The following is a 15,304-nucleotide window of genomic DNA, read 5'->3' on the forward strand; positions in this document are numbered from 1 at the left end:
TAAAAAATACAATAACATAACCTATGCTCTTTAGTAAATTGTCAACACAAAGCATAGAAAAATAGTGCACACACATTTTGTTTGATGATTGCATTCTCCACAATAATTGATAAAATGCAAAGTACTATTCAATAAGCAAAATATTTTCTGTCTGTAAACACATTACAATATAGACTGTACTTGACATTTAATATGAATCTCTTAGAAACGATTTTGAATCTTTCTTTGTTTTGATTAACCTGATAATGCATATAGGACAATATAAACAACATTTTTCTCTCTTGTCCTGCACAGAAGGCTGTTCAATGCTCCAAGCTATTATTTTTTCCCATCACTAAATTGGTACATGATCACGAATCATGATGATATTCAAAAGCTCGCACTTTCTGGACTTTTCATTTGACTTTGGGCTGCTACATACCAGTATTATATTACTGTCTCAGTTGTGCTTTTACAATCCCACACTGAATTAAACTCCCTCTATTTCAGGACCATTGAGACAATTCTCAGACAACAGACTGCACAATTCTCGCATTTTAAGTTGACATAATGGTACAGATGAATGTATGTATGCCGAGTCCAAGAGTGGCCCAGTAATGGCCCAGGAACAGCTCCAGGTACTCGGTTAATATCCTGAGGCTCTATGGGTCACATATATACAGTGAGGGAAAAAAGTATTTGATCCCCTGCTGATTTTGTACGTTTGCCCACTGACAAAGAAATTATCAGTCTATAATTTTAATGCTAGGTTTATTTTAAGAGTGAGAGACAAAATAACAACAACAAAATCCAGAAAAACGCATGTCAAAAATGTTATAAATTGATTTGCATTTTAATGAGGGAAATAAGTATTTGACCCCCTCTCAATCAGAAAGAGTTCTGGCCCCCAGGTGTCTTTTATACAGGTAACGATCTGAGATTAGGAGCACACTCTTAAAGGGAGTGCTCCTAATCTCAGCTTGTTACCTGTATAAAAGACACGTGTTCACAGAAGCAATCAATCAGATTCAAAACTCTCCACCATGGCCAAGACCAAAGAGCTCTCCAAGGATGTCAGATTAGGGAGAGAGATGAGCATGAAATGAGCTTCCGTCGCCGCACAAGAGCCCCGTCCCCGCATATCCGCACAACAGCAGTGTTAATGGGAGATTAGCAGTATGTTGATGGGAGAGATTAGACAGAGAGATTAGGGGGATTGGCAAGTTAATGTCATGTCTATGTGTAACACAAGCTGCGGCGCTGCCAACTGCGCTGTGAGAGGCAAGCGCGTCCACGCAAAGAGAACGGTGGTCGTGCCAGTGAGACACACAACCCATCACACAGCCAGAACCATCGATACATCGAGATAAAGTCGTAACTTGCTATGGTGTTTACATTATTCCCTGCCGTTTGGCTGTTTTCTCTGACTCTGAGTAGCATTGCCCTGTTAAGTGCCTCTGCATTAACTGGCTGGGGTCTCACTAACATGGCCACCTCTGCTCCCTTAGCCTGAGACGGTGGCAGCAATTCTACATAATTTTGCTGATGACCAGATTGTTCATAGAACAACCACTGCTGACTTCCAACCCATGCGATATGATGGACTTTGTCGACTCCTGATCAACTGCAAGTTGAAAACTCTCTCAAGATACTTTATGGTACGTATACATATGTAGTGGCGTTTATTCATGCGGACAACTTCGTCTTTTTCTCCTGTGTCACTTTATTTGTAGCCTCCCACACGGAGGCTCCCCACGTTCAACACCACATACTCCCGTCGCGAACTCTCCCTCTCTTGCTCCGCTAGCCTGCTACACCGAGCTCCGCTAGCCTGTCACGGACGCTCTCTCTCTGGCTCCGCTTGCCTGGTTTCCGCTGGCCTCTTACTGTATACTCTGCTAGCTTCTCACCCTGCTAGCCTCTCACTGATATCCCGCTAGCCTATTCTCCGCTAGCCTATCACACTCACACTAAGGATTCTGATAGCCTCTCCTCTGATAGCCTGTTACTACACCCACACCCTCCAACCTCGCCCGTGCCCCCAGCAGGGGTTCAGCCAACACCGCTGGAGAGGATGAGGTGTGGAGGTCGAGGTTCCGGACTTCTCTTGGATTGACTTCTTCATTCTAGATTTGAAGTTTTTGTGACTGCAAGGATCCATACTCTTTGGTTCTTTTGGTAAAGTCACGTAGGTGAAAATAATAATAATAATAATAAAATAAAAAAGTGAAAACTAAATTAAATCACGATGTTTTGGGCGCAACACAAGCGTCCTTCAGGTGGGGACCACCACAGCGATAACAGTTGCTGAGGTATGCCAAAGAGATGGCTTTGACAAGGGTTTATATAGCTGAGGAGGGTGGGGGGGGAAACGAGGGCAGGGTGAGTGTGGGGCGGGGCGTGGGTTGGAGAGGCTAATCCTAAGGGTGGACATTAAAGCTCCTGAGCATACTGCTCATACTGCTCCCGTACATCGGATGGGGGGGGGGGGGGGGGTGAAAGTGGGATGGGGGGACAATTTTGCACGATTGAAACACTGCACGTCAAATTTCCTCGTGATGGTAGTGTGCAAGGCTGGGAATAAAAGACTGGAGATGTGGATATGAATATAAACTATAAGGCAACTAAAGTTTAACTTGGTTAATAACATCCTTCCAATGATTGCTCAATTTGAATCCATCCTCTCGGTTGAAGTTACGTCTATGTTTGTATATCTGGATGGCTTCATGGACAAATCTTTGGTGGTATCCAGACGGCTTGCAGAGCACTTTGGTATCGGAGAAAACAATATCATGAGAGCCCGCCGCGTTGTAGCAATGGTCAGCCACGGCAGAAGAGTTCGTCCTGCCGTGTTTCAAATCTGACTTGTGCTCGCGAATGCGGTCAGATACATGTCATTTAGTTTCCCCAATGTAACAATCCCACAAATGCAACTCAGTTTGTAGACTCCAGGGTACTGGAAGTCAGGAATAACATCATTTACGGATGGAATCAGATCATGGATTTTGTGTACTGTACTCAATCGGACCTGGATCTTGTGTTTGTTCAGGATTTTGGAAATATTTTTGGTAACGCCTGCTATGCATGGTAACGTGATGGTTTTGATCGGAGTCTCAAGGGGTCTCTCCATGGTTGGAGAAACAGCTTTGCAGATAGTACGGTCCGAATATCCATTCATCTCAAACATGGAGGTGGAAACATTATGCTTTGGGGGTGTTTTTCTGCTAAGGGGACAGGACAACTTCACCGCATCAAAGAGACGATGGACGGGGCCATGTACCGTCAAATCTTGGATGAGATCCTCCTTCCCTCAGCCAGGGCATTTAAAATGGGTCGTGGATGGGTATTCCAGCATGACAATGACTCAAAACACACGGCCAAGGCAACAAAGGAGTGGCTCAAGAAGAAGCACATTAAGGCCCTGGAGTGGCTTAGCCAGTCTCCAGACCTTTATCCCATAGAAAATCTGTGGAGGGAGCTGAAGGTTCGAGTTTCCAAACGTCAGCCTCGAAACCTTAATGACTTGGAGAAGATCTGCAAAGAGGAGTGGGAAAAAATCCCTCCTGAGATGTGTGCAAACCTGGTGGCCAACTACAAGAAAGTCTGACCTCTGTGATTGCCAACAAGGGTTTTGCCACCAAGTACTAAGTCATGTTTTGCAGAGGGGTCATATAATAATTTTTTCCCTCATTAAAATGCAAATCAATTTATAACATTTTTGACATGCGTTTTTCTGGATTTTTTGTTGTTATTCTGTCTCTCACTGGTCAAATAAACCTACCATTAAAAATATAGACTGATCATTTTTTTTTTATCAGTGGGCAAACGTAGAAAATCAGCAGGGGATCAAATACTTTTTCCCTCACTGTACACGAAAAAAAAAACAAAGTACAGGTATCTCTCGATTTAGGAAAGAAATACATTCTTTGAAAAAACACGTGTTAAATGGAATTTCGTAAATCAGAATGGCTTTTCACATTGTTATAATACAAAAAAGAGGGATGTGTTTAGGACGGTCATTCCAACTCGACTGCTAATATATATAACGATTTCACTTTTCACAATACAATGCTAATAATAAAGCACGTAAATATGAAAACAATTGAATAACTGTTAATTTGAAACTAAAATCAGGACCCTGCGGGGTGGGCTGGTAGGAACGAACAATTGAATGGCTATAATAAATGAAATGGCAAAAAATGGCCGCCAATAAGTGGATGCCCCATGGCCCCGCCCTCCACCCGCGTAACCCCGCCCCGGCCACCCGTGGCCCCGCCCCATCTCGGTGTCCCCGCCCCCAGCTCGTTGCCCTGCCCCTTACCGCCGTAACCCCGCCCCAACCCCGCGTAGCCCCGCCCTCCACCTCGTGCCCACGCCCCCTGCCGCCGTTGTCCCGCCCAGCCCCGCGTAGCTCCGCCCCCTGCCGCTGTAGCCCCGCCCAATAAACCCCGAGCGGGGGAGAGATTCCCAGGCCTGGCTCGGCTGGAGAGCCGCCGACGAGGTGGGGGTAGGGAGTTGTTTTTAATGTAAAAGCTTTAGATTTAAATGTTTCTATTAAAAACATCAGGGAATGTAACATTGTTAACCATCAACTCCCTTTCACACACGCGGGGGTACGATACGAAGGGAGAGTTTGGGGCCTAGGTCTAGGCTTTAGGCCTAGCTGTAGGCCTTAGGCCGCCGTGAGTTAATTGTTAATATAAATGTTTTAATTATTTATGTAAAATCTTTAAATGTAAATGTTTACTCCCTTTCACACACGCGGGGGTACGATACGAAGGGAGAGTTTCAGGCCTAGGTCTCGGTTTTTGTAGGGTCATGCCAAGTGTTTGCAGTAGGGGGCGATGTTGCTACACGGACGGACGGACGGACAAACGGACGGACGAATTAATCTATTGGTGTCTGGTCCACTTCGTTCCTACCAGTAACAGGACCCTGCGGGGTGGGCTGGTAGGAATAATACTTAGTACCGGTACAGATATATCGACCGGGTATAGAGGAGTTAAAGAAAAAAATACTGTATTCTAGTGTAACGTTAATTAAAAGTGTTTGTTTTGACAAGAAACGCTGTGAGATTTAAAGACTCGTAGTCTTTCATTTCCAACACCACCCTCAACACCACCCCTCCCACGGACGGACGGACGGACTGACGGACGGACGGACGGACACATTAATCTATTGGTGGTCTGGTCCACTTCGTTCCTACCAGTATAATTAACCTTTTCAGTGAACTTAGCACAACATCTACATGTTGGAATAACTGGAAAGGTGATCTGAAGGCCTTACTTTTGCACTATTTTGATACAGACTAAACCCACTTCATCCTTATGCTCTTAGATTTGCACTGGATGTACCACACAGGACTCACCATTGTGATCTCTACTTAAAATACAATATCTCATCACTTGATGCAAGAAGATATCTACATTGGGCCCTGTTCATCCATAAAATCATTATTGGCAAATCAGTGATATACTTAGCTTATTCGTTATTCCGGTTGTCAAACCCAAGAAACATAAGTCGTCCATCTAATTGCCTTTTAACTACACCTAGAACAAGAATTGGATTAGGTGAAATAGCCTTTGCTGTTGCAGCATCGTCGTTTTGGGATAACATTGTTTCCTCCCATTAACATCGTAAATCGTCCTTCAAAAAATATCCTGAAGCTGAAGATTAGTGCTGTATATATCCACATTTGCCAATTTGATTTGAGACTTTGATCTATACCTCTGTATCGATAGTTCAATGTTCATGTGCCACTTTATTGGGGGATTGTGTGTTATCTTGGTGTGTTCTGGGACTTTTGTTGTTTTTGCTGCCTTGCCAAAGCTTGATAAATCGGACTTTTTCATTTGTTATTTATTTGTATCTAGTGACCTGCTTGGCCTTTTCTATATTATGAGCTCCTATGATATTTTTATATTGTTTATTGTCGTAACGTTTTGACCCTGTACCCATACTGGACATCTGTGAAAAAATAATTTTCAAAGCTCATCGGATTCCTCCCTCAGTCTCAGTAAAAGATTCTGATTATGATTCTGTCACGGATGGATGATGCAGCACCCTGGGTGCTTCGTGGTTTATCTCATGGGCCCTTGCCATCGTGAAATTTAGTTTACGCGCAAATTCAATTTTGTTAATCAAATTGTCAATTGCATGAATGCAAAATATTGGAAAGTTCATAAATCGAGGAATACGTGAAAGTAAATGTAGGAAACGTAACCATTAATTAAGTTGCAACTTACTTTGATGCAGGATGGAATCTCAACCACCCACAGCCTTAGCAGAATCTATTAAATAAAAATTGGAAGCTGGAAAGTGTAAAAACGCTCCCAGAGCTCGTTAGTTTTCTAAGTGTGCACTGTATTTAGTATAACTCAACCAAGCAATACCTGAGAAGATTTATGTTGAGCTTCTATGGCCCTTTCAGAGAGCTTGTTGTTTGTTCATACAGCGATGGTGCAGTTAATTTGTAGGAGCGCAAATTTGTCCATGATACCTGGACATGAAAGAGGGTCGGTGTGACGCAAAGCCTGTATTTAGGAAATAAATAAAATAAGACTATATATATTTAAATACGTTGTAATATAAGTGTAATGAGTCCACCAGACGAAGGTTGAGATGACACAGCTCATCTTTATTTCCCACATGAGCTCACTCCGCGTGCGACCACTCCACTCCAAATCCCACCAAGGATCACCCCATCCGGTAACGTCACCACTCCCCTCATGTGCGTTCCCCCTCTCACGCCCCGCCTTCTTTTTCCTTTCGTCCGTGACGTCATTTTTAACAATAACCTGGGATCCTTTGGGTATTTCTACCCCCGGATCCCGTAAGTATTAACAATACTTAAGCATAGATGGATGTGTTTCTTTTCTCGACACGTTCCACTGTCACAATGTCCCACATGTATACCACGTTGTGCCAAAGGTAAATGTTTAAATTATCTACAGTTTCCGTGAGAGATTGTTTTGAATGCAGCATTTTATCGAATAATAAATTCAGTGGCAGAAGGCGTTTGGCTGTCCTTCAAACATTTACCCCCGTATAATTTGTTAGTGGCTAAACTAACCCTCTGTCAATGCTTTCTAACAAAATCAGCGAGCTTATGGAATGAGAATTGCTCATATCCTATCCATCACGATCGATGTAATTGATTTTAAGAATACAGATACTTTAGTTATGTGGTACCAAAAATATGTAAGCCATTGAGAGATTAAATGGGAAATGTATTTTATTTAATTGTCACTGAAGGAATCATCCAGGTATACTTTAAATTACTACACAGAAATTGTAATAACAATCTTACCAGTACAGTAGGATTGATATTGCAAAAATACTATTTTGAAATTAATTATGCATTGATCGCTACTAAAAGACAATAAACAGGGAAAATTCACACAGATAACACACGCTGCATTGGATGCTAAGTTGTGACAAGAGTGGGAATGTATTTAGGAGTAATGAAGCAACATTAATGGGTGGGACAGTCATGTCCATAGTGATATCTAATTGTGGTTACTCCATGTGTAAAAATTAGCTTTTGCTGTCTTGCAGTGCCAAACCTAATGAACTGGGGTGTCATGAGAGTGGGAAGCAGCCAATACGGACATTCTTTTAAGAGCAGGAGAGTTGTGCCATTTAGGCTGGAAAAGCAATTTCAATAACATGCCTGGTTGACCCCATGAGACACCCACGCGGATGCAGAAATAGCCAGCCATTGCCAGTGGCAAGTTTCTTGTTGCGAAATCGTATGCAAATTGTTTGAGCTCGCTGAGCCTTCACCAAAACTACAGGTGCCAACACATTCTGCAGCAATGTGCGTGCGCCCTAATAAAATGGAGCTGCGCCATTGCCTTTGCACAATCTAACGCACACAGTCCCCCCTCCCCACCTTCCGCAGAGTTTACAGCACGTTTATGCCTATGTTTATAATCAATCCAATGGTGATTAAAATCGGGACGATTTGGTGTGGAGTCTTCAATCGTGGGTCATTGCTGTTTGCCTTATTTATTTTCACGTATATTTGCAGTTGAAACAATAGGACACGATTCCTAAATCTCGCCCCCCCACCACCTACAGTGAGGGAAAATGTATTTGATCCCCTGCTGATTTTGTACGTTTGCACACTGACAAAGAAATGATCAGTCTATAATTTTAATGGTAGGTTTATTTGAACAGTGAGAGACAGAATAACAACAACAAAATCCAGAAAAACGCATATCAAAAATGTTATAAATTGATTTGCATTTTAATGAGGGAAATAAATATTTGACCCCTCTGCAAAGACATGACTTAGTACTTGGTGGCAAACCCCTTGTTGGAAATCACAGAGGTCGGACGTTTCTTGTACTTGGCCACCAGGTTTGCACACATCTCAGGAGGGATTTTGTCCCACTCCTCTTTGCAGATCTTCTCCAAGTCATTAAGGTTTCGAGGCTGACGTTTGGCAACTCGAACCTTCAGTTCCCTCCACATATTTTATATGGGATTAAGGTCTGGAGACTGGCTAGGCCACTCCAGGACCTTAATGTGCTTCTTCTTGAGCTACGCCTTTGTTGCCTTGGCCGTGTGTTTTGGGTCATTGTCATGCTGGGATACCCATCCACGACCCATTTTCAATGCCCTGGCTGAGGGAAGGAGGTTCTCACCCAAATTTGACAGTACATGGCCCCGTCCATCGTCCCTTTGATGCGGTGAAGTTGTCCTGCCCCCTTAGCAGAAAAAAACACCCCCAAAGCATAATGTTTCCACCTCCATGTTTGACGGGGGGGATGGTGTTCTTGTGGTTATAGTCAGCATTCTTCCTCCTCCAAACACGGCGAGTTGAGTTGATGCCAAATAACTCAATTTTGGTCTCATCTGACCACAACACTTTCACCCAGTTCTCCTCTGAATCATTCAGATGTTCACTGGCAAACTTCAGACGGGCATGTATATGTGCTTTCTTGAGCAGGGGGACCTTGCGGGCGCTGCAGGAGTTCAGTCCTTCACGGCGTAGTGTGTTACTAACTGTTTTCTTGGTGACTATGGTCCCAGCTGCCTTGAAATCATTGACAAGATCCTCCACGGTAGTTCTGGGCTGATTCCTCACCATTCTCATGATCATTGCAACTCCACGAGGTGAGATCTTGCATGGAGCCCCAGGCCGAGGGAGATTGACAGTTCTTTTGTGTTTCTTCCATTTGCGAATAATCGCAACAACTGTTGTCACATTCTCACCAAGCTGCTTGGTCATGGTCTTGTAGCCCATTCCAGCCTTGTGTAGGTCTACAATCTTGTCCATGACATCCTTGGAGAGCTCTTTGGTCTTGGCCATGGTGGAGAGTTTGGAATCTGATTGATTGCTTCTGTGAACACATGTCTTGTATACAGGTAACAAGCTGAGATTAGGAGCACTCCCTTTAAAAGTGTGATCCTAATCTCAGCTCATTACCTGTATAAAAGACACCCGGGAGCCAGACATTTTTCTGATTGAGAGGGGGTCAAATACGTATTTCCCTAATTAAAATGCAAATCAATTTATAACATTTTTGACATCCGTTTTTCTGGATTTTGTTGTTATTCTGTCTCTCACTGTTCAAATAAACCTACCATTAAAATTATAGACTGATCATTTCTTAGTCAGTGGGCAAACGTACAAAATCAGCAGGGGATCAAATACTTTTTTCCCTCACTGTATATCTACTCAGCAGTATAGATGGGTACACCACAGTTAGCCGATCGGCAGGTCATGTGTGGTGGGATAAAATGTGGGTACTCCCACCTCTTCCAAGATGGCTGGCCAGTATGGGTAATGAGGCTAAATACATCTGGTAGAGGCCTTTCTGACAGAAGTGGTATGAGCAATTGCAGAGCTGCACCTTTTACCATATATTGGCAGTCAGATTTACCGTTGACATTTAAGTGGAGGTTTGATCTCAATAATTGTTTCAGAGACACATTAATAGGCTCATGTTTTACAGTGGATAGTTTCACAAATATTCCAATTATTTTCATTTGGCCCAGGTGTGTGATGTTATCCAATTCCTTTAATGTGGGAGGAAACCAGAATGCCTGAAGAAAACGTAGGGACAAATAGTGGGTATTTGAATGCAGTATGTGTGTACAGCCTACTTGCTGTACTGCCTTATTCCAGACATCTTGCTACAATGCGTGTAGATGATTCATGGACAAAATCAATCTCTGGGTGCTCAACTAACCCCATCACCGAGCCGATGAATTGCGGAAATGCACCACTACACCAGGGGGAGAGGTGTGTTGCAATGTATTGTATGCAGCATTACCGGACCAGAGGAGAGAACTTATTATATCCTTTTTTTAATAGTGAACACTGTGTTCCACTTTCACTGTAATCATGGTTATTTTATTAAAACGCATAGCGGATGGCTTTATCCACGAAAAATGTGCTTTTTATGAAACATTAAAATAACGCATGAGCATATATGTGCCAACCCCGTGTTTGACACTGCCAGTACACGCACGTTGTTTTGGGAAAGGGGGCGGTTTCCTTTCAGTTAGATGTTCATTTTCCATCAAAGATAAACGACCCTTCAGTGAACATCATTGGAACTATGCGCCTGAGAGCTTGAAGGTGAAATTAATGTCATCACGCAGCGCTTCACGCCGCCGTCTAAAGCATACACGCGTGATGACCGCTGTAAATGGAAAAACGCGTTTAGTAGTGACTCGGTTTCGCCGCAAGTTGCGATAAATACCTTCCTTATACTTTTACAGCCGAAATAAACGTTTAACATAAAAATGCATGCTAGTGTGAACCTTGATTTTCTTATAAGCCGAAACATGTGATGGGAATTATATACAATATAACTGGAGGCATTCATGACACGTACACACTTCAATGCATATATCCCATTATACGCATGTAGAGAAGACAACGATGCTGAGTAAAATTGTCCAGCATCAGCTTAACAGCACCACTGTTTGTGTCTACCATATATGCAGACTATTGCACGGTTGTATGAACATCAAATCATATGCACTTGTGCATTCCTTAATAAATCCAATACCGGGTGTGTATGTACAGTATGGCATTCCCGTGTGCATTTGTTTTCTCTCCGTGAATTAAATGATATTTATGCACTAATTATCAAAGCAATTGGCAGAAGTGGGCAAACGTATTTTCATATAAAATAATTAACCTCCTTCGCCTCTCCGACGATCAGTGGGAGCTTGCATACGTGCCGCACTACACAGTCGGCTGGGCCCTCTCTGTGCCCGGCCACTTGCATGCGTCTCGCCAAAATAAAGACGCCGCCGCACATACACTCATACCGTGGAACACACACACACATTAATAACATGTTTTATACCGTGTGCTATGAAGAATGTCGATTGCCCAAAACGTCACCTATTGCATTCCTTTCCCAATTTAGGGAAATTATATAATATTCTGTATGGCAATAGTCAGGAGCTAAATACCAATGTCGAGTTCTGCTAGCTATGAGATGGCTTCAGCAAAGAGTTGTCGTTTTGCTTTTCCTCCATTGATGGAGCTCAGACTACAGTGGTTCACGATATGGTCCATAGTTTTCATGTATGTACGTTGAGCTTATTTTGCATCGTATGTAGCCAACCGTGCTAATCGGCAGTGCGGGAGATTTGGTTGCATGGCCACGGTCTCACTGTGGCTTATCTTAAATGTTCTATTCATGAAGATGTGTGCATCGGCCTGTTGATGTTCTGATGCGGTTGAGAAAGCCACGAGGTGTGATGTTTGGGTCTCGAATAAGGTGTTTAATTCTGGAAGTCTGCGTTGTTCCAATCTGTTTGCCAGCATTCTTATGGATTTGGATGAGATTGTAGAAGAGTAACAGCAGCGCCATCCCAGAAGGAGGATTGGGACTCGAGTCGGTGGCAATGTACATTGTTGATGCCTTGGTTAATGGATAGGTTGTCATTGGCAAGAAAACTGCCTTGCATTTTGCATGTCTCTGTGGATATTTGGTGGCTTAATTTTTGCTAGAACAGGGAGCCCAAGGGGTTGGTGTCAGTTTCAGTAAATGCGCATGTGTTATTTAATTGTGCATACAGCAGTTTTGTGTACGAGCTTTAGGACCAGGCTGGAGTGCAGGAATACTGAGTTGATCAGTGAGAGGATGGCAGTTCACAGGAGATTGGCTGAGGTGCCGCAGGTCGTTACTGCACGTTTCCGTAGCAGGGAAATTCTTGGTTTGCTCTTTTCACAGACTTGTTTTTATGCGGGGCTTGAACGTCAGGCTTCTGTTCATTATAACCCCTCGATATCTTGCAGGGCGGTCATAGCGCACTGGGCTACCACAGAAGGACACATAAAGGTTGGTATCCGTTGCATGATTATTCAAGTGGAAAGTGCTTGCGGTGGTTTGGAAAGATTTGGTCGGAGTCTCCAGCGACAGAAAAATTCCTCCAATAATGTTAAGATCAGCTGTGAGAGTACTGGCAATGTTCTTGAGGTTTGTGCCCTGTGCAGCAAAGGGGCTATGTCACATGCACATATGAACTTGCGAGATGGTGTACATGGCAGGTCACTTACGTTAAATAGTGATGGTGCTAGTACGGAAACTTGAGGTAGGCCATTTTAGGGCAATGATATGGAAAAATGTGTGGAGTTTATGTGTTATACACACAGAGTATTGGTGTAGATATACAGTTTACTGATGTAGATATACTGTTAGAGATATCCTGATACTTTCTCCATGAGTGTTTACAAGTAAATGTATTTGGAATATTTGTACATACATTTGCCCATAGAGGTGTATACATAAAAGTGTATATGTACACGTAATTAATTATATATTTCCCACATATATTTGCTGGATATAACAAGTATCAAGCCAAAGCACGCATACATGCAATGTAAAATTACTCAGAGCAAAGACATTTTTTTGCAGGAGTTTTTGTATCGTATCGCCTTGCAATACTAAGTAAGCCCTCACATGGATCAAATAAATGAATTATTTTAATAATTATTATTACCACAGCAGAAACCAGTGCATGCCCGCAATGCACATTCACAGACACGTATAGGCACTCCCAATTTAAACAATTCAAACTAATAAAAATAAGGCACATCAATTGCAGTTACGGGCAAAGGCATTCATTCTTTTTTTGGGATATTATGTTTAAATAAAGGACGGACGGAATAAATGAATAAAAGGAGACGACATTGATGAGCGTGGAGGCGTATTTACTCCTCGCAGCGGACGGACTTGGTAATGAATATCCAGCATCCGCTGGGAAGGCGTTATCAGGGGCTGCTGCTACATTCGTGCATGGGGCGGGTATAGGGAGCGCACAGCACACACAAGCACGCACAACAACAGCTGGCGACGAGCGAATAGTCGCAGCCCCGGCCAGCATTCATCATACGCGAGCTGCCGAAGCTAGGCTCAAGCTAAACAGGCGCTAAGGTCGAAGCTTTAGCGCACGCAGAGTGTCTACCGAGAGAAGAGCGACCGGGAGCAAGGTAGCGGTGAAGTAAGAGGGACCTTGGCCCCCGGAGTGTCCCGCTTGGGTGCGGGCTCTGGTCCCGCGTGGGAGCCGTGGGAACCGAGGAGGAGAGGAGGGGGTATAGGGAGGCTGTTTTGCGAGAGAGGAGACAACAGAGCTGTGGGGAAGAAAGGAAAGGCGGCAGGAAGGCGCCTGCAGTGAAGGCGATTGGACCATGGAGCTCGAAGGTGGCAACTTGCTGCCCTCACCGCCACCGGCCGAGAAGGGCAGCCCGGAGGGCGCATCGCTGGGGCACGCGGACAGGCAAATGTCAGCAGGTGAGTGGGTGGGTGAGTGAGTGGATTGGTGAGTGAATGGGTGGGCGGTGAGTGTATGAGCGGGCAGGCAGAGTGGCTTTAATACGCTTCACTCACAGTTCTCAGCACAAACCACACGTACAAACGATGCACACTAAAAGACAAAGATTCCCCTCCGCGCATACAGCCTGAACGCACACGCGCACACACGCGCACGTTACCAAAACCCAGCACGCAGCAAGTGAATAATGTTTGCGTGTTTGAGATATGCGAACTCGACAAGACGCGGCTTAAGTAAACAATGGGCATATTTGTACACAACAATGATACGCAGCCGTCGCCAGCAAAGGGAGACGCTTTCGTTCCAAGGGCTACGTTTTAATGATGTGCCGTGGTGGAACCGCAGTTCAAAATAACGAATGGGGAAAACTATACACAAAGGGCCGCAAGAAAGCACGTGGAAAGCGACGATTTACGCACACACAACGAAAAACGCAAGCACTGCGCAAGAAGCGCATTACGAGCAGCAGCAGCATGACTCAAACAACCACACAGCCAGAGCCCATTACCACCAGGCATTAGAATGGATCCCGTAAATCAGCCAAAAACACATTAGTTAATGGCACTGTGCTGCGGTGCCATGTGTATGCACGTCTCGAAGCAAATGAATATCCTGAACTGTGGGACCTTTCAGTGAAAGGATACTAAGCCAGGTGTGCTTGTTAAAAAAAGGCACGTCTCCGTTGCTTGCAAAGGTCACCGCGATGGGGTCACGGAAGCAATGTCCGCAGCACTTAGCACTGATTGCATTACATTATGTATGCTTACACGTGCACGCTTGCTTGTAGCCTGTATGAAATATGCATACGCGCCGTGGCGCTGCGTAGCGCCGTAACACCCATTGTAGTGGCAAAGTGCATAGGAACAAATGAGTAGGGTTCATCGGTGGCGAGCAAGTCGGCCCCACGTGTGTATCGACAGCAAGCAACTCTGAGAGTAAAGAGACAGCGGTGAGCCACCCCGCTACAATCACCTGGTGCTTAAATACCTGGGCTGCCTTGTCAGCCATATGTCCTCAGTGGGTGGGGGGGCATTTACGGATTGTCCATTAATGCACGCGCATCGATTGTACATTAACGTTTCTTTTCTGAGACAATGTATATTTAAATAAATATTTAAACTTCCTTCAAACTCAACACGTTCGTCAATCACACTGCCTTAAAAGTAACATATATACGGTGACGTTTCAGACAATGGCCAATCTTCATAGTACATCAATAAACGTGGTAACAGTTTTAAATGATAGGCTACAATTGTAGGTCTACACTGTTTTCATATTTGTTACCGTAGTCGTTGTAGTTGGTATTTTGTGGCCATGAAAATAACAGTTATGTGCGTGTGTGTACACGCACCACCTTTGGAGGGATGTGAAATACTTAAATCTTTGGCCCCAGAGCAAACACTGAGGCAATTGTATCCGTGCATTTAATTCCACTTCAGGGCACTCGTAGCTGCGTTCCTTCATGAAGAAGCACTAATTGAACCTACCGTAGCATTCGAAGACTCGCACTTCACGG

At 44.0% G+C, this 15,304-nt stretch overlaps 1 protein-coding gene and 1 long non-coding RNA gene across 10 annotated transcripts in view; one reads left to right on the plus strand and one right to left on the minus strand.

Annotated features, from left to right (window-relative positions):
- Positions 1-15,304, minus strand: part of LOC133349212 (uncharacterized) — a 57,451-nt gene that overhangs the window by 25,748 nt on the left and 16,399 nt on the right. The window lies entirely within an intron of this gene.
- The window catches only part of LOC133349211 (KH domain-containing, RNA-binding, signal transduction-associated protein 2-like), a 46,693-nt gene continuing 44,552 nt past the window's right edge, over positions 13,164-15,304 (plus strand). For 4 of the 9 annotated variants that reach the window (XM_061562509.1, XM_061562510.1, XM_061562514.1 and 1 more), the window contains exon 1: positions 13,165-13,748. In XM_061562509.1, the coding sequence (XP_061418493.1) occupies positions 13,646-13,748 (103 nt within the window). In that variant the 5' untranslated portion in view covers positions 13,165-13,645. Of the gene's footprint in view, positions 13,749-15,304 lie in introns of all 9 variants that reach the window. The other 5 variants (XR_009755915.1, XR_009755913.1, XR_009755914.1 and 2 more) reach the window with 2 other exon arrangements.

This window comes from Lethenteron reissneri, chromosome 29 (assembly GCF_015708825.2).
Source record: "Lethenteron reissneri isolate LAM-NWPU_2019-01 chromosome 29, ASM1570882v1, whole genome shotgun sequence".
Taxonomy (NCBI): domain Eukaryota; kingdom Metazoa; phylum Chordata; class Hyperoartia; order Petromyzontiformes; family Petromyzontidae; genus Lethenteron; species Lethenteron reissneri.